Raw genomic sequence first — 18,758 nt, 5'->3', positions numbered from 1 at the left:
GGGGAAGCAGGAATTGGACTAGAGCTCTGCTTTTGTGACTGGTGCCTCTTCTGAGCAGACCCCACGGGGGCCTCCACACAGCAATGCCTTCAGAGCCCCTTGGCCTTGTTGGTGGGCTTCATAGATCTGGTCTTCTCCAAATTCCCCCAAGTAGTGCATACATGTCATGGAGAGCCTAGAGGAGCACAACAGGAGCCTCAGACTCTGCCGGCCCACAGGGAGCAGACTAAAGTTCCAAAGGTTCCATCCCACCCTCACCCTCTCATCCTACCTGGTAGGCCAGGGGCCCCCTGTGATCATCACACTGATGCTTGACTCTGGCCCATTGCTAAGTCCTGGGCCTGTAAGACGTTTCACCTGGTTCACTTCTCGGACCCCATAGCTGGAGGCAGTGGTGAGGAGAGCAACACAGCATTTGTGAGAGCCTTGCCAGTGGGGACCTGTTTCCACCTGAAGCTGGGCCTTTTCTGAGTTCAATACCCAGATTCTGATCCTCCCTGATAGAAAACTGAGGACCAGAGAGGGGGAGCTCCTGGCCCATGACCTTGTCCCTTGGCCACCTACCCTTCTATTTGCTCCCAGCTCTGGAGCTCAGACTTGGTCCCAACCAGCCCCCTACCTTGGACCAGAGCCCTAGTGGAGGACGTGTGTGGTGTGAGTGGGAGAGTGAGGACCTCCACCCACCAAGCCCTGCCCCAGGAGGAGGAAGGTAGAGACAGGATTTTCAACTCACTCCTGCCAGGTCTGGGAGCAGCTCCGTTCCAGGACGTCTGTGTACACAGACTCACTCAGCTCCTGACGCCCCCCAGGGGTGTGAAGCTTGTCCTCTGCTTTTGCCAGATGTTGCCACATCTGGAACAAGGAGGGGCTTAGGGACTGTTCAGTGTGGGGAGAGGACAGGAGCCTGGGCCTTTGGGGAAGAATGAGGTGGCAAGGGAGCCTTTTGAACAGGAAGCACCTGTGAGGCAGGCCTCGGGGTCCTCCCCCAGGTCCCAAGAACTGGGACCCAGCCCACTGAGGCAGGATCCACTTTCCTGGGATGGGGTGGGTGGGGAACACGGAGGTGGAAGGTTAGGCCTGGGCACTGGGGTCCCTCCCCCAGGGCACACCTGCCCATCAGAGCATGCAATTTTAAACCACCAAAACAACGAAAGAAAAAAAAAACCACAGCCCAGTCTTCAATGACACGTGTACTCATGGATCTCCCCCCTTTACCCCCAGAGGTACTCAGACATGCTCAACAGGGTTGTGTGTGAACTCAGACACACACATACTCATATATTCATGCACTCAGCACACATGCACACACACACCAATGATCCTTGGTCATATTTTAGGAAGGAGTCCAGGCCTGAGGATGGGCCTGGAAATGGAGGAGTCTGAGATGACAAGCTGGTGACTCACTGGGGTCTCAAGATACTGTGGGGTGTTCCAGATTATCTAGTCTCTGTTGGACAGAGAGATGAGTAAACTGAGGCATGGAGGTTCAGGTGAGGTGAAGGTGGCGATATCATGGAAGGCTGAGTCTAGCTGGATGGCTGGGAGTGGGGGTTTGAGGATTGATCATGGGTCAGTGGTAGAATCTGAGGTAGATGGAGGGTTCTGGCTTGAGGAGGTCTGGGCAGGGGAATTGCTGGGGGAAGGGGCTCACCTGGTAGGCCACTGCCATGCAGGCATCACAGCGAAAGTGAGCAGGCATATGAGCTGAATACTTCTCCTCATCGTCCAGCTGTGGAGCAGTGGCTGTGAGAGAAGCCCTGTCCCCGATGCCCCCTGGGATAGCCCAGGCCCCCAGTAGCAGCAGTAGCAGTGGCAGTGACAGCCTCATGGTTTGTGGAGCCGGCTCAGTGAGCATGGGCTGTGGTTGGGACGCAGGTGTAACACGAGTGCTCTCGCAGGCAGTGGGGACCTCCCCTGAACGCCTGACCCAGACCAATGAGGAACTGACACCTCACCTCTCCCATTCTCTCCCTTCCCCCACGAGACGCCAAATGTATACTTCCTCTAGTGGGACCCCACCTCTACCCCATTTCACAGGTAGAGAACAATGAGGCAAGGAGAATGGCTGGGCTTGGGTAAGGACACATGAGGGCTGATACCTCCTAAGTCCTGGGATCTGGCCACGTGGCAGGCACTGTGCTGAGCACGTTGGGGGAGGAGGCAGTTGGTTACTGTCATCTTTATTCTATCCCCAAGGACACAAAGTGACAAATCCAAGGCCACATATCTGGAGGGGCCATGCTGAAATTGGAAGCCAGGCCTAATTGATCCCAAAGCCTACTGGCTACTGTCACTGGGAATGATTCCACAGGTGTGGTTGCAGCCTAAGTGTCCTCCCCCGGGAGGCAAATTCACTGAGGCAGGGGTACCATAGTGTATGAAAGACACTCATGGTCTCCTTCCCTGAGCCCTAGGGTTCCCTTTCACCAGGCATGAAAGGGCATTGTGGGGGTGTTAAGGGGCCACAGCAGGAAATCAGACACCTTACACCAGTTGTTCCAGCCGTCATAGCTCATTGGGTCAGTGATTTATTGCTCACCAGGATGAGGTGACGGGCCCAGGGCCCTCCATGTTATTGGAAATAGCATCTCTGGCCACAAAAAGATGTCCAGGTTTTTCTGGCAGGAGGGTAGGGTCTCCAAGGAACCAGGGTGCCCCAGGGGCATGGAATTTAAGGAAGGCATCCATCTCCATCCCTAACAGCTTCCAACAGCCACTCTTTTTCCCCAAACTCATCACATCACATACCTGTCCAGCAAGGCCCAGGCACTTCAAGTCAGAACTACATACAGAACCCATGCAAAACACCTCTCACTCACTCCATGCATCTTCCTCTGCCCTCCTCAGAGGCTCCTGGAATCTCAGGGCAATTGGAGCACACGCTCTGGGTCCTGTCCCTTACTATGCTGTGACCAGCCTGCAGAGCCAGCACCTCTCTGGGCACGGTTGCCACATCTGTTACCGGGGGAGTAAAACCAGCTGAGGGCTTCAAGTTTCTCTTGCCTGCTCCACACAGAAGCATCCCTTCTACTGCCAGTCCTAACCCACCCTCTGCCCCACCCAGAGGGGTCAAGAGGCTCCTCTGGGACAGTAGCTCAACCTTTCTCCCTGCTCATAAATCCTTCCTGATGACTCCATCTCTTCCCTACCCAGGGTGGGAATGGCTGAAGCCCACATTCCCGGCCCCAGGAAGAGCCAGCTTAGCTCTGAGGGCTTAGAGAAGCCAAGTCAGAGGCTAGGGTTGAGGGGAGAATAAAGGGTGGGGCTCCCAGCTAGGGGCTATAGCCACTTCTCCACCCCTACCCCCCCCCCCAGGATTCTCGCCACCCCATATCCCAGGCTGACTCTCCATGGCCCCTCTCTGCTACTACTTCCCCACTCCACCTTCACCTGCTGTCCCCACAGCTCCCTTTCTCAACACAGCCTGGCCTGGCTGCATTAGCCACTTTCCACCACAGCCTCCTAGGCCAAGAATAACAGATTTGATAGCCAGAGTCCTTCTCCCTCCATTCCACTGATACTCACTAGCTTGCTCCACCTCAGCTGGGCCCATCTTCAGGGAGGGATAGACAGTTACCACCACTGGGGGCAGCCCAGTGGGGGCAGTCCCCTGCTGCTCCAAGGGAACCCCAACACCCCCTCGGGTCAGTTCCTGGGGACAAGTCCTGAGACTCCTTTTACACACACATACACACACAAACACACCACACTCTGGGAATGCTTGGGAAAGGGGTATACAATGTTTTTGTGGAAGGAAGGTAGTCACTTCCTGAGCTCCAGCTCCATCAGCCCCAGGGTCTCAGATACATTCTCTGAAGGTAACTTCCAGTCTGAGGACTAGGTGAGATGGGTGAAAAAGGTGATAGGAGAAAAGAAGGGCAGGGAACTGGATGCCTGAACCTTCAAGGCCAACGACAGGCCCCAACACCATGGGGATCTGGCCCTGGGGGCTCACACAGGGAAGGTGGAGCCCTTGCCAGGCTGGGCGGGACCCAAGTTGGTGGGAGGAGCACAGAGGAGCAGAGGAGGTGCGGGACTGGGGGTCCCACTCACTGGCAGGTAGTACATCCTGTCCAGGAGCCCTGCCTCGGAGGCCCAGGGCAGCTGGGTGCCGCTGAAGGCTGGCGGGCCTGGGGATGGCGGCAGTGAGAAGCCAGAGATAGGCCCATAAGCGGACGGGTAAAGGCCGGGATTCAGGGCCAGCGGGGTGTACATGCGTCGGTGTGGCCCCGGAGGCGAGGGCGGCAGAAACACCTCCACGTACTGCCCGCTCTCAGGGTCAAAGAGCAGCCGTAGCCGAGGCTGCCGCGGCGCCTCCACAAAGTAGTAGCGGCCGCTCTCCGGGTCCACCAGGACCTTCCCTGTGTGCGCCGCCCCGGGTGGCCTGCGTGCCCCCTGGGAGGGGCCTTCAGGGGACCGGTCCATAGGAGGCGCAGATGCTGCGCGAGGCTGCGGCGGGGCCATTCTGCCCGCCAGTGCCTGGGGCTGTAGGAGGGGCGACTGGACGGCAGTCGCAGGCTCAGGGGCAGAAGGAGGAGTCTCCAGTTTGGGTGCTCTCCCAGGGCTCGAGCTAGGGTGCGCCTGAGGGGAGCTGGGGCGGGATGGTCCGGGTGGTTGGGCCCCTGCTGGCCCTATGGACGACCGCTGGGGTAAGGAGCGAGCTCCACCTAGAGGGCTGGTCGGACCCTCGCCGTCGGGGACAAGGCGCTGGGCTTCGGTAACCCGGTTCTCTCCTCCGGGACCGCTCACCGGGACTCCAGGGCTTCCCTTCAGCCCTCGGACCAAGGCCAGGGCACCAGGCAGGCGTATCTCAGTGCGCGCAAAGGGTTTCGCCGTGCTGTTCTCTGCCCTCCGCCGCAGGACCCCGTTGGGCTGCGAAGCGTCCTGGGGGGTTATGTTGGTGGATGGCTCTGGGGGCTCGTAGGGGTGCGACACTACTGGCAGAAAATCCTTGAGATAAACGGAAGTGTAGTGAGCTGGGGCTCGGGTCCCCAGCACCTGCAGCTCTTGCGTCTTGGGTGCACCACTCTCCTCCCGGTGGGGATCCGCAGGAGGCGCAGGCAGCCCTGAGCCTGGGGTTCCCTCCGGGAAGCTCGGCGCGTATGTGGTCTTCACCATCTTGCGCATGTCTCGGGGCCGAGGAATAGCCACTCGCGGGCGTGCGGAGGCCGGTTCTCCAGAGACCAAGGTTTCCGGGCACGCATCCGAATCCACGGTGCCCACGAGGCGACTGAGGGGCAGGTCGGGTGCAGCCACCTGTGGCGACGGCTGACTGCCTCCGAAGGCAAGATCCGGCATGTCCCGCGCGGAGGGACTCCGAGACCCTGTCAGCTCTGGAGTCCTGGGTGCGGGTGGTGTGGGCGGCGCCAGCTCCCTCTGGACTTCGCCATTCAGAGCTTTGCGTGTACAGACTATTGATGAGCCCTGCATTTGGGGATCCCACGACTCTTGGCGCGGTGGGCTCCACGTCCCAATAGGATGATCTGGAGCCTCCCATGAGGACAAGGCGGGCGGGGACGGGCTCCTACTCCCCTCTGCGGTAGCTCCGATTGCGGGGTTCGGAAGCTCCCACGCTGAAGGAGCTTCAGGGGATGGGCTTCTTGCCTTGGCAACATCCGGATTCCACTGGGAAAGGGTCGGAGGGGAAGGGCTCCTTCTGCTGACAGTTTCCTCGACGGTGGGATCCTGATTTTCCCATGCGGAGGATTCCTCGGGAAAGGACGGACTACTCAGCCTCCGAGGAGCCCGATTCCACGGACACAAGTTCTGGGGGGCCAGGCAGTGAGAACTCCTCACGGTTCCATTTGGAGCCTGCCACGGCGGGGATGGGCTCCTTGGCCTCACAGCCTTACTCGGAACTTCCCAGGGATCCCTGGACTCGAAAGGCGGACTCTGAGGCCTCAGAACGGTTCGATCCGGAGTTTCTCCCGCGAACCTAGTTTTGAGTTCCTGGCTGTGCGCCTCCTGGGTCTTCTCCCCGGACTGCAGGAAGATGCTTGAACTAACCGGACCCAGTGGCTCAGTCCCGGGAGAGGGTTTGTCCCGCCGAATCGCGCGTTCGCGGAGGCTGGGCCACGGCCGTGGGGCCCTGGCAGGGGCTGAACTGTAGTGCACGCGGGGTGGCCGAGACCTGCTATCCTCCTGGATCATTCGGGTACTGCGGGCCGTTTTCCGAGTCTCAGGCTCTGGCCGCTCCGTGGGCCCGAAGGTGGCGCTGCTTGGGGCAGGGGCCGCGGGGTTCAGTTTTCTGGCCAGCGCCGTCTGCACGAGGCCCGCGGCGGCCTGCAGGCGGCCCAGAGACTCGTCCAGGGAGCCTGTGCGCAGGAGCAGTCGCGGGCGCTCTGCGCCGGCCTCCCGCGGAGGGCTCCGGGGCCTGGGGCGTAGCTCGATCTGACGCTTGGGCACCGTCCGTGCCCTGGCGGGCGCGGCACGCTCCTCCAGCGCCACCTCCACACATTCGAACTGCGCTGGGGTGGCAGGACTTGGCCCGCGGGGCCGCAGCTCCAGGTAGGTGGCCCAGCGGGAGCCACCGTCGGGGGGCTGGGGCTGTGGTGCGGCGGGGGCGGCAGACGCGGGCGGAGAGAGGGTGTGGAAAGCCCGCGCCGTGAGCTGTTGCACTTCTCTATCCGCTGAGTCAGAGGGGCTGAACAGGGCCCCTGCGCCGAAGATGACTTCCATCTCCCCCGACGGCAGCATGCGCAGCTGGGGCTGGGGTGGCCGCGGGCCTGAGCCCGGGCCTCGCGGGAAACCCGAGCCGGGCGGGAGCCGCTGGCTGCTATTCTGGGCGCTGACGGACAGGCGAGGCTGCGCCCCCGCCCCCAGCGCAGGGGCCACCCGGGGCCAGTTCGCCCGGCCCTCCGCGTCCGGCCCAACGTCCGGGGGCTCTGGAGAACCCGGAGCCGTGTAGTAGGAGCCTGACGAACCAGAGGAGTCCTGGCGCCGCGCGGGGGCCGAGGGTAGCTGACCTGTGAGCCCCGGCAGGGCTGGCGGGGCGAGCGCGATCAGCATGGTGGGGCCGGACGCCGCGCACTACCTCCCTCGCATTCGCCTCCGCTGATGCCCGGGACGCCCGCACTGTCCCCGCCCCGCCCGCGGATGCCGTGGGGTCACCGCGCCTTAAAGTGGCCGCGTCCGCTCCCGAGCCAGCGGTGTCGCCAGCAGGAGAGACCTGGACCCTGGGCGCTACTCTCCCAAGCCTCTCCTCTGGCGCGGGCTGCAGCGCCCAGGGCGGCACTCCAGATTTTGGCTGACGGGAAAGCAGGTGTCCAACTTGGAGCCAGGAACTAGGCCCAACTCCACTCACCACCGGTGAGAAAACTGAGGCTGAGTGGGGACCTGCCTGAGGTCAAGCACTATGGCATGTGGATCAGTGTGTGAACCAGGGGACCAGACCTTCAGGTCAGGCAACTCAGGTCTTGAGGGAAAATTTCATTTTCCCCTCAGCCCTCAGTGCCTTCCCATCCCAGTTGGAGCTCCCAAGAGTGCACCCACTTTCCCTGACAGGTCACTCCACAGCCTTTGATAGAGCAGCATCGCTTGGAGGGCGTCCCCCACTCGGAAGTTGTTCTAGGGCCTCAGGAAGGTGCTGTCCCTAGCTGGGGCCATTGCCTTTGGTGGGGACTTATTGGAAGGAGCTGGAGCGGACAGCTCTTTTACAGGCTGTCCTGGCAACCAGAGCAAGCCCTGGATGCTGATGTGGGGCTCTCTCACGAACCTTTTGGGTAGCTGTGGTCCCCTCTCTAAAGTTCCTCTGAGGCAGGAATAGCCACGTACTCCTCCAGGTACTCATTTCAGCCTTTACCACCTCAGTACTAGCCCTGGGGACAGGCACTGGTGGGGAAGCAGCCACCACTTCTAAGTGTTGTGGGACAGTGACAATGGGCACCATTTGCCCTTAAACTTCTGACTTCAAGGTACTGCTGTAACTTAGGCCCCCAGTTGGCCCCCGAGCAAGAGCACTGGCCCCTCCTGTGCACTAACCCTCACACTGACCCAGGAAAGGTGAGACTTGACAAATCTGACTCAGCCTCCCCAGTGGGTCCCCTGCCCTGGTGAGTCCCCGTGATCACCTGGCCATCAGTGATGGCTTCTGAGGATGAAGCCTGTCCATCACCTCTAATCCTAATGTGCAACTTTGGCAAGTCATAGCCTATTCACAGACTGTTTCCCCACTTTAAAAATAGACTGGCTGGGAGGATCAGTTGGTTGGAGCATTGTCTCATGCACCAAAAGTTTGTGGGTCTGACTCCCAGTCAGGGCACATACCTAGGTTGCGGGTTTGATCCCATCGGACCGCATATGGGAGGCAACTGATCAATGTTTCTCTCTCATATCGATGTTTCTCTCTCCCTCCCTTCCCCTCTCTAGAAAATCAATAAAAAAATATATCCTGAGGTGAGAATTAAATAATAAAAGGTTCCAGGTTTATTTAAAAAAATGGCATTATCCTTCTCCCTTCCATTTGTGAAGACTGATGAGTTTCTGTTTGGGGGAAGTGTATAAGAAGGTGCACATGTAATCCACAATATAACATTTTTGTTTTGTCATGGAAAGTGATTTTCCAAATTTATTTGGGACAGTCCTGGAACCCACTGTCTTTAAAGTCTCCAGTCAGGGCTTTCTCTGCCTGCCTGTCTCTCTCTCTTACACACACACACACACACACACACACACACACACACGGCTGTTTATATAGGCACAGGTTAAATACAGAGTAAGAAAGGATAGTGCTCCCTAGACAACAAAGTAGTCCTTTCCTAGGCTGCAACCGCATAACCCCAAAGACCCCCAGGCAGGTGGTGGTCCAAGGCCTGTTCACCACCCAGTCTCTGGTAACTTGATTCTCACTTAGGTCACCAAGGCCCAGGAGACAGGCAGAGAGGGAGGAAGGAAGGAAAGTGCCTTCTGCCTCTTACTCTGCCCCTTCCCTGGGCCAGGCCACTGGTGAGGCCTGAGAGGGTATCCACAGGGATAGGAAGGGTCTGGATGGGGACCCCCACAGCCCAAAGTCAGAGGTCAGGTTACAACCAGAATACAGAAAGGTGACAACCATTTTATTTTTCCCTGGGATGCTGGTGGCTCCGGGCCTGAAGTGTCCCTGAGACTTTCTTATGCTTCTGGTCCAGCACTTGGGCCATGTAGTTCTCCTGCTGCTTCTGGATCCGGAAGTCAGACATGTGATTCCTGCAAGGAGCCGGCTAGGCTGGGCGTGGGCTGGGGACAGCCCAAGGTAGGGGCCAGAGGTCTGGCTCCCCACTTCCATCAACAACCCCCAGCCTGTCCATGAACCCTCACCTGAAGATTTGTTTCTGCTGGCTGATAACTTGCTGCAATTCCTTAATCTCATTCTCTTTGCCATTAAGTATATCTTCTTGCTTTATAATGTGAGACTCAATTTCTGTGGGGGAGAGAGGCAGGGAGGAGGTGCTTCCATCCCACAGGCTCCTTCCTGAGATAAGGCAGTCCCCTCATGGGTCTTTTCAGAACTTGGTTCCCCCCACCCACAGGTTCTCCATTAGTAGCTGTTAATACCTTAGTAAGAATGAGTTTATTACGGAGTCTTGATGGGTTGGTGGGGACACAATGTCTGATGAATGTGTCAGTGACTTCAGAACTCTATTCTGGACCAGGTGACTCATATGAAGGCAGGCAAAGCCCTTGGAGAGAGGTGGCAGCCCTGCCCAAACGCAGGAGGATGAACAGCTCCTGGCTTCAACTCCTGCAGATCTTTGCAGATATCACCTCTGGTGAGACCCTTCCTAGTCTAAAATTACAACCCTTCCCAATACTCCCTATCCCTTTCCCCTGCTTTATTTTTCTTCTTAGCATTTATATCTAACACACCATATATTTTACCCATTTACTTTCTCCCCTACTAGAATGTAAGAACAAGGATTTTTGTTTTATTCACTGTTTTAACCCTAAGGCCTAAAATTACTTGACACATAGTAGTTACACAATAGATCTGTGGAATGAATGAACAGGATGTCCCCTGAGAATTCAGGACTTAGAAACATCACCTAGTTCAGTCATCTCAATCCAACCAGGCTACTGAGGGCCACCCAGATGCCTACCCCTGTGCAGGGTCCCTGCCCTCAAGGCAGCAGCTTCTGAAAGGGCTGTTAAGGCTCAGGAATTGATCAGAGGGGACAGAACAAGGTGATGTTTCAATGAAGTTGATATTGTTGAGACAGTATTACCACTTTGGGCAAGTTGCCTCCTTTTCAGACCCATGTCCTCATCTGTATAAGATAGGGACAGAGAGCCCCTATGGTGTGGGGAGGACCCAGGGAGATTAGTGGGGGAAAAGCTTACCGGCTAATTAAATGCTCATTAGATGCCAGGATGATTTTTGTGACTTGGGTCAAAATCCAATGAGGCTGTAGGGATCTGGGGGTGCTTCATATACATAACTGTCCCTCAGGAAGCCCTGGAAAATTCTGATCCTCACAGGAAGAAAATCCCATTGCCCTTAAAGGTTGGACAAAGATTAACTAGAACACAAGCTCTGAAAATGCAGAAAGGCTGAAGCATTTAAGGTTTCAGAAAAGACGATCTGGCAGTTAAGGTACAGCATGGAAAAGAGGAGACATAGGGCAACAAAGAGAAGAAAAGCATGAGCTCAAGGGTCATAAGACCAGGACTATCAAAACTCCTTCTCCAGGTCATCCAGCTAACCCAGACTCACTGCTTGTTAAGTTCTCTTGAGAAAAGGCATCAGAAATTTGTGTGAATCTTTTAAAATAAATGAAATAAATGTAAAATAAATGGCACCCAATGAGAGAATGGTTAGAAAAGCCCTTTGAAAAGATTCAGGAACTATGTAAGTAAAACCAAACTGAACCACACAAAAGGAGGTGGTAGTGGGGAGGTATAGGCCGGGAGGAGGCCTATCAGGTCACCAGATTTGCTCAGGTGAGGGATTGTGCCTGGAGAGATTCAGGACATTCTGGGGGGGGAGGCAGCCAGGCTCCATCACCCTGACTCACACATACCTTCCACAAGCAGAGGCAGAGCCCTATGGCCTTGGCTGCTCTCTAGGAAATGCCCTAAAGGAAGGACGTCTTTTCCTAGCATCACCAGTAAAGAACCCTAGGTTCCTTTTAGGGAAGTGGGAAGGGAGGTGTGTTCAGAAAGAGGGAAAGGCCTAGGGACCAGCGTCCTTGGGTATGAAGGCAGTGACTGCCTGTTGGGTCCCAGGAGGCCCTAATGGGAGTTTTCGATCAAACCACCATGAGGCCTGTCAGCCTACCCAGCCAGATCAAGGTGGCAGCCTGATGGCAACTTACCAGTGAGAATACTCACCAGGGGAGAGAGAAAGCTGGATTAGAGGGTAGAGGGTGCCCAAGGCTCCAGGTGGGGCCCATCAGGAGAGACCCTGAACCTCTTTTGGGCTTGAGCTCTGGGCTCTGGCCTACTCAAAATCTGTTGCAGTGAATTAAACAGATGTATGGAATTCACATCTACTTCTTAAACTAAGTATGGGGAATTTAGCATTCTGGGAAAATGAAAGTGGTTCCTGAGGTCTAGGAACACTGGGTAGTTGACTGAAAGTGCCCTGCAACTCACAGCACCAATTAAGCCAAGTGGCTATATGCATCTGCATGGTGCAGAGTTGAAAATTAATGGACCACAGACATACTTTACTTGGCCCATACAATATTTTTAAAACTTCTAAATCAGTTGCCAACACTAAAAGGTCAGAAAAGCTTCCATTAAAACCTGGTTTCTTTTTTTAAAGCTAACAGTACTGGACCCCCATGCCCATAGCAGAGGGCTAAGCCCTTGAGAGAGAGCATGGCTCTCTGCATTACCACAGTCCCCACTCCTCCCTACTACATCCCAACCCAGAGACAAAGGGTCAGCTCCCAAATAGGACTGTGCTTGCCCTGTTATTCCTCTTGTAAGAGTGTTATGAGTAAAGTACACTATTTCTAATATTTATCAAAAAAGTGGAAAACAAAAGGTGAATTAAGAAGGTTGTATGTTTCAAAAAAAATGGGAGCGAGTCCATTCCTTTATGGCCATGAAGAATATTGTACACCAACTGCTTCCCTCATTTCCGTGGCCTGCCTGGCCCCTGAAGGCCTTTGCGAAGGTGTGGCCCACTTGGGCTTCCCTGTATCCTCAGTCGGGGAGAGAAGTTGGGGTGAAACCCTGCCCTGGACACAGGCACTGGGTAGTTAGGGAAGAGCCCGTGTATGTTAGCGTGGGAAGGTACACGGGCTTCCCGCCTACCATTGCATTTGGTGATGAGCTGGTCCTTCTTGCTAGACTCCTGCAGGGCTCTGCTCTTGACAGTGGAGAGCCTGGGTGGAGAAGATAAGAAAGGGTGGGAAGGCTGACAGGCTAATGGGACCCCTTAACCTTACCCCCCCTACCAAGGCCCACTCACGCCTTTTCAAAGGCCAGCTTCTCTTTCTCCAGCTGTTTAGATAGCACCTCTACCTCTCCAAGGGCAAACTGCAACTTCTCCTCTTCCTTGGCCAGGAGGACCTTGGTCTTGGCATGAGCAGCTTTCTCCTCCTGCAGGGGCAACACCAGTGACCTTATTATCCCAAGCTACCTTGGTCTCTTAAGCTCCCTTAACCAGCCCCCTTACTCAGAGGGGCACACTGAAGCCAGGGTACAGGAAGATCCCGTCCTCATTACTGGGGCTGGAGGCTCTCAGAGGCCAATACTCAAGGACTCTGCTCAGCTACAGGGATCCTGGGAAATAGGGCAAGATTAGGAGCCTGCAGAGGCCATTACTTACCACCAGCTTCTTCTCCACTTCCTGGAACTCTTCTTTACTGACAAAATTTTCGTCCTGGAGAACCATCTGCAATAGAGCCTGACTCAGGGAGGGCCTGGAGCTGGGGTGTCCTCTAGGGACCAGGAGCAAGGATGGGTAATGGGATGATGCCCAGGGCACCTAGGATGAGACTGGGGCCCTGGGAAGGGAGAATTCAGTTCTACAAGATTCACTGAGGCTCAGCTCTAGGTCCTGTCCTCAAGCAGCAACCAGTCTCATAGAGGAGATAGCCCATGGCCAGCACTTGTAACATCGTGTGTGCCATGATGGAGAAGCACAAAGTGGTGTCTAGAGGAGGTCCCTGCGCCAGCCTGGGGAAGGGTTAGAACTGCTTCTGGAGAAGGGGACATCAGATCAGACCTGAGCTCTGACTGCTATGTATGGGTGGGCCAGAAGGAGAGGGCTGGGAGAGAAAAGTGTCCTAGACTGAGAAAAAGGCCAGGTAGGGAGCCTGCCTCTTAAAAGAGCCAAAAGGAAGAGCTGGCACCTTCAGGGAATTGAAGGTAATTCAGTGACTAGGGTTGCGTAAAGCCATTAGAATGAGAAAGAGATGGGAAGTTATCTTATTTCTGAGATGGAGGTACCTCCGTGCCTTCTCATCAAGATAGAAAACAAAAGCAGAAAAACCATGAACTCCACCTGAGGAGAATTTTACCATGCCTGTCCAGATATTTTGTGGCTCTAATGTTTTGCACCCATAAACTGGGGTTTAATTGAGAAAGCAAAAGCAAAGGGACATAAAGTGGTCAGAGGCCCTTAAGTTACCATGTGCAAGGGCCACATCTGTGTGTACCGCACTCAGAATGGCACTGAATTAGACACTGAGGAGGGGATATCCCTAATAGAAAGGACGTTACAACGTCTTTGCCTGAACACAAGGGCCTTGGGAAGTCAGTGAAATCGTCTCCAAGCAGAAATGGGGAAACTGAGGCTCAATGACTAGATAGGGACATATCTACCAGGCCCTGCACAACCAGACAAAGATAGTAGAGAACAACTTGATTTTGATTAAAATTTCCTTGTAAAATATTCACGAGACCCTGCCTCCTTTGGTTCCACCCCCAGCAGCCATAACACATCTGGGTCCCTCCTCCTTCTGATGACGCTATTGGCAACGTGCTCTCGGCACGCCGCGGGCTTCGGGACAGGGTTTGGCCCCGACCCCGCCATTTAGGCGTCCAGTCCGGCCTCTCCCCCAGCTCTTCTGGCTGCGTACCACGTTCCTTAGCTGATGGATTAGTTCCTCCTGAGACTCAATCACGTCCCGCAGTTGGTCGAAGGCGAGACACACCGACCCTGACCCCCCCTGCGACCACCCGACGGGCGTCGCCATCTTTTGCCCCCGCCAGCTCGTTGGAAATGGCTGCCGCTGGGCCGCTCACCACATCGCCCACCAATGAGGATGCGACGCCACAGAGCACCCTGGCAACCGGGGGCGGGGACTTCCTCTGTTAGCAGGGATGGGACCCCACCTCTTAAAGGAGCCGCCCGGGGAATTTAACAACCCTTAGGAATTGAAGGTTATGGAGAATTTGCCCATCTATTTTATCTTGTGTCTGTCTCGCAGTCCTCAGGAACAGGCTTATACTTCCTTTATTAGTCAGGGAACAGGCAACACCCGCCCTCAGCCTTCTCCCAGGGCCTGTTAAACTGCAAGACCGCGAAGCAAATGCCTGTTAAGGCAACACCTGCATCTTTAGCTTCACACCCCTCCGTCTCCAACCCTAATCTCGAAATTTACCCGAGAGTATGAGACTCTAGCTTCCTATGATCTCTCTTCCTCCTACAACATATTCAGTACTCAGGGGGCCTGAGCCTAAGCAATGAAGGCGGGGCTCACGAATACAGAAGGGCGAGCGGTGGCATCCAAGATGCGTCCTCCTGTTCTGGTACCGGGCTCGGAGCAGCCGCGCCTGGAGCCAAGGGCGACCACATCAAGGTGCTGCGGAGGGCGCTGAGGGCGCTGAGATTAGAACTGAAGTGGGCCATGAAGAGACCTAAAAAGCAGCGGTAGGGAAGGATAAGGTGATCACACCAAATTCCCCCCTCCCTTTTGTTTTGGAAACCCAAATAAGATTAAGCTTGGGACATATCAGAGCTAATACTTGAGTTTTCAATTTTTTATGGCACATTTATGCCATATTAGTATTATTTCAAGTGATATTCCTAATAACCTTGGGAAGTAGGTTCTAATATCCTCATTTTACAGACGAGGAAATGCAGGTTCTCTGACAGTGAATAACTTGCCCAAGGTCACCCAAGCTACTAGGTCTTAGAACAGGATTTTCACGTGGGCAGGTTGATTCTAGAGCCTATGTTCTCAACCATGATGCTGTGCTGCATTTTTGTTGAACATAATGGATACTAAAGTTATGGAAGCAGGAAATGACTACATTAAGGAGTTTGCAGCCCTGGCTGGTGTGGTTCAGTGGTTAGAGCGTTGACCCTCCCAAGAAGGGTTGCAGGATCCCCAGCCTGGTCCAGTTGTGCAGGAGGCAACCAATTGATGTGTCTCTCTCACATCAATGTTTTTCTCTCTCCTCTCTCTCTCTCTCTCTCTCTCTCTCTCTACCTCTACCTCTACCTTCTACCCTTCCACACTCTCTAAAAATCAATGGGAAAAATATCCTCAGGTGAGGATAACAAAAAAAAAAAGTTTGCAAAAATGTTATCAGTGTCCAAGAAGGGAAGCTGAAAGTTTAGGTAAGCCATTCAGGCTGCTCCCCAGAACTCCCTAGGGGCCTCTTTTTCAGCTGGATGTTATTACCTGATAAACGTTGTTATTCCTATGGGTCTCCTTTAAAAAAAATTTTTTTTTATTGATGACAGAGAGAGAGAGAGAGAGAGAGACGAACATTAATTTGTTGTTCCACTTATTTATGCATTCATTGGCTGCCTCTTGTATATGCCCTGACTGGGGATTGAACCCTCAACCTTCGAGTATCAGAAGGACACTCTAACCAACTGAGCTACCGACCACAGCGTGATAACCCTTGCTTTATCTTTTCTTGTTTCTTGTGTTTGTTCTCATATCCTTGAGGGCAAGGCTATTTCTGTTGTCCAATCTGAAAAGAGCCCAGAGCAGTATAATTCAATAGGACTTCTATGATGGAAATGTTCATCTGCACTGTCTAGCACTACAGTCACTAGCCACATGTGGGCTATTCAGCCCTTGAGATGTGGCTCATGTGACTGAGGAATTAAACTTAAAACAATTTTAATTAGTAAAATTTACATTTAAGTAGCCTTATGTGGATAGTGGCTACTGTATTGGACAGCATGGGCCTAGAGGATGCTGTATATACAGGTTGTGTGCCACAGAGCCTTCTTGGAACTTTGTCTATCAAATGTGAATGTTCACCTGAGTCACCCTGGACAAAGCTGCGCATTCCTCTGGGGCAGGGATCCTTGAATCTTCCCCTTGAACTGTGTGCCCTCTGTAGGTGCTGCTTGATATCTCTTGTCACTCACCATTTACCTCCACCAGCCGGAACAGACTGCCTTGTACACTTAGAACAAAATCCTGGAGCACAGTAGGCTCCAGCAGCCAGTTCCCTGGGGACAGATAGTTATGAGCAAGAGACAACACTGGATCCCGTGTTCTGCACCCTGCATACCAACATGGACATGAGGGATGGTCAACCTGGTTGGAGACTGCCACAGGCTCCCACTCTCCATGTAAACAAACTTTATGAGCTCCTGGCCAACCAGGGCTCAGTGGGGCTCAGGATGACATGAGTCACAAACAGTTCTGTGAACCTGTCCCAGGAAGCGTGGCTTTCTGCACAGTGTTGTCATCCTGGTTGGTGTTCTGGTTATCTATTGCTGTATAACGCACCACCCAAAATTTATACTTTAAAAAAATCATTTTGCTCAGGAATCTTACATTTGGGCAGAGTTCAATAGTGAAAGCTCATCTCTGATCCACATAATATCAGCTGGTATGGTTGTTGTGGGAGGGAGAAGCTAGAAGTTCCACTACCATGATTCATGGCTCACTCACATAACTGACAAATTGGTGCTGTCAGCTGGGAGCTCATCTGAGGCTGAGGACCAGGAATCTTGCTCCTTTCCATTGGCTGCTTGGGCTTTCTCCTAGCGTGGTGACTGGGTTCAAGAGGAAGCATCCAAAGTGGCAGGAAATGGAAGAAGGCAGTTTCTTAAGGCCTGGGCTTAAAAAGTGGCAGAGTGCCATTTCTGCTGTATTCTATTGGTGAAGGAGCCAGAGTCTAGCTTCAAGGAGAGGGGACACATCCCATCTTTTAATGGGAGGAATTTCAATTTGGGCTGCATTTCCAGAGGAAGTCCTAACAGATGGCATGTCATTCCTGTTAGGGTTCAGTTCAGATAAAATTAGACTGGAACTAGTCTAGTGGGGGAGACAGACAATAATAAATACTCAAATAAATCTCAAACTCCGTCATTATTCGAATACATGGCATTATAACTATGACCGGTGCTAAGAAAGAGAGGAGTGAGAGTATTTTAAAAGATTTAGCCCAATCTGGGGTGCAGGGAAGGCTTCTGTAAGGAGGTGATTTTTTAGCTAAAACCTAGTAAGATAAACTAGGCAGCACTTAGCAAAGAGAGGAGGGCCAGGTGAGTGGGAAAGGGTTCCAGAAAGAGGGAACAGTATATTCAAAGTCCCTAGAGCAAAAGGGCTTGGCAGAGCGTAGTAATTCAAAGGCTAATTGGCAGAAAAGAAAAAGATGACAGGGCAAGCAAGGGTAGAGGCCAGAAACTTGGCAGAGCCTTATAAAGCATTAGGCCATGCTAAGGACTTTGGTAATTTCTATTCTGGGGGCAAAAGAAAGCTACTGAAATATTTTAAGCAAGAGGGAGACATAATTTATGCTTTGGAAAGCTCTTTCTGGTTGCAGCAAGGTGTACAGATTGGAGGGGCCCTGTGTTGATGCTCAGAGACTTATACTTGTGAAGCTACTGCAAGTTTTTATCAGAGGAAGCAGGTGGTAGTTTGGGAATCAGATGGTGTCAGAGGAGGTGAAGAGAGTAGATGGATTTAGGATGTTCTGGAGGTTAAACTGATAGGACAACAATGGTGGAGGGGATATCAGAAAAAGGGAGCCAAGGTGTTTTGGTTGTATACTGCTGCAAACTACCACAGAACATAATTAATGGTTTAAAACAGCAACCATTTTATTATTTGCTCATGATTCTGCAGTTTGAAGAGGGCTTGGTGGGGCAGCTAATTTTGCTCTGCCCACCAGCTGGCATAAACAGCTCATATGTCTGGGTTCTCAGTTCTTGTTGCCAGCTCAGTCGTTTGGTTCCCCTCTGCATAACCTTCTTCATGTCGTTAGCTTGGTGGTCTCAGGGAGGTTGCACTTACATGGCAGCTGGCTTCCCCTAAGTGCAAAAATGGAAGCTGCTAGTCTTGCCACATTCTATGGATTAAAGATCAAAGGCCAGCCTAGATCAGAAAGGGGACTACACAAGGGCGTGAATATTAGGTGTGGTCCATTGGAAGACATCAAATCAAGTCTACTGCAGTTTCCGACTTTTGTACTTGGATGGATGGTGATATTCATAGAAATGGGGGCATGCAAAGTGTTGCTCCCATTTCCTCCATTAAAAATAAATCACTGTACTCTATAAGAAGGGTGATTATATTTCAAGTTTCTCTTCCTCAGAGTTGCTTTCACTGATCTCTCATACTGGATTAAATTCCTTTGTTATATATTCCCAAGGTTCTCTTGGTCTCCCCTTTGACATTCATCCCACTGGGGAGCACTGTCTAAAGCTAGGTTCCCCATTAGACATGAGCTCCAGGAGCCTTGGTGCTGGGTCTCGCTTGTTCCAACTCCCATCCCAAAAGCTCAGCTCACCTGACATACAGTAAATTCTCCATCTTTGTTGAATCTTATCTCATCTCAGTATTTCTCCAAATGACAAGTATTATTATGACCAGTTGGGCTCTGGAGAATCCAACTGAAACATGTACTGT

At 53.2% G+C, this 18,758-nt stretch overlaps 3 protein-coding genes across 3 annotated transcripts; all 3 read right to left on the bottom strand.

Moving 5' to 3' along the window:
- Positions 1–18: 18 nt before the first annotated feature.
- MZB1 (marginal zone B and B1 cell specific protein) lies at positions 19–1,855 on the bottom strand. The gene is made up of 4 exons (XM_016203741.2): positions 1,652–1,855; positions 734–852; positions 272–382; positions 19–175 (listed from the first exon to the last, which is right to left on the bottom strand). The coding sequence occupies exons 1-4, from the start codon at positions 1,853–1,855 to the stop codon at positions 19–21; spliced, it is 591 nt and encodes a 196-aa protein (XP_016059227.2).
- A 1,503-nt stretch (positions 1,856–3,358) lies between these two features.
- PROB1 (proline rich basic protein 1) lies at positions 3,359–7,008 on the bottom strand. Its single transcript, XM_087815930.1, has one exon. It carries the CDS (start codon positions 7,006–7,008, stop codon positions 3,952–3,954), a length of 3,057 nt encoding a protein of 1,018 aa, XP_087672056.1. The 3' UTR covers positions 3,359–3,951.
- A 1,863-nt stretch (positions 7,009–8,871) lies between these two features.
- On the bottom strand, positions 8,872–14,126 carry SPATA24 (spermatogenesis associated 24). Its single transcript, XM_016203744.2, has 6 exons — positions 14,010–14,126; positions 12,755–12,820; positions 12,395–12,525; positions 12,238–12,308; positions 9,295–9,397; positions 8,872–9,183 (listed from the first exon to the last, which is right to left on the bottom strand). Exons 1-6 carry the CDS (start codon positions 14,124–14,126, stop codon positions 9,054–9,056), a joined length of 618 nt encoding a protein of 205 aa, XP_016059230.2. The 3' UTR covers positions 8,872–9,053.
- Between the last annotated feature and the right edge of the window lie 4,632 nt (positions 14,127–18,758).

This window comes from Miniopterus natalensis, chromosome 4, assembly GCF_054644295.1.
Source record: "Miniopterus natalensis isolate mMinNat1 chromosome 4, mMinNat1.hap1, whole genome shotgun sequence".
In the NCBI taxonomy this organism is placed as follows: Eukaryota; Metazoa; Chordata; class Mammalia; order Chiroptera; family Miniopteridae; genus Miniopterus; species Miniopterus natalensis.
This window is presented reverse-complemented; position numbering and strand designations above follow the sequence as displayed.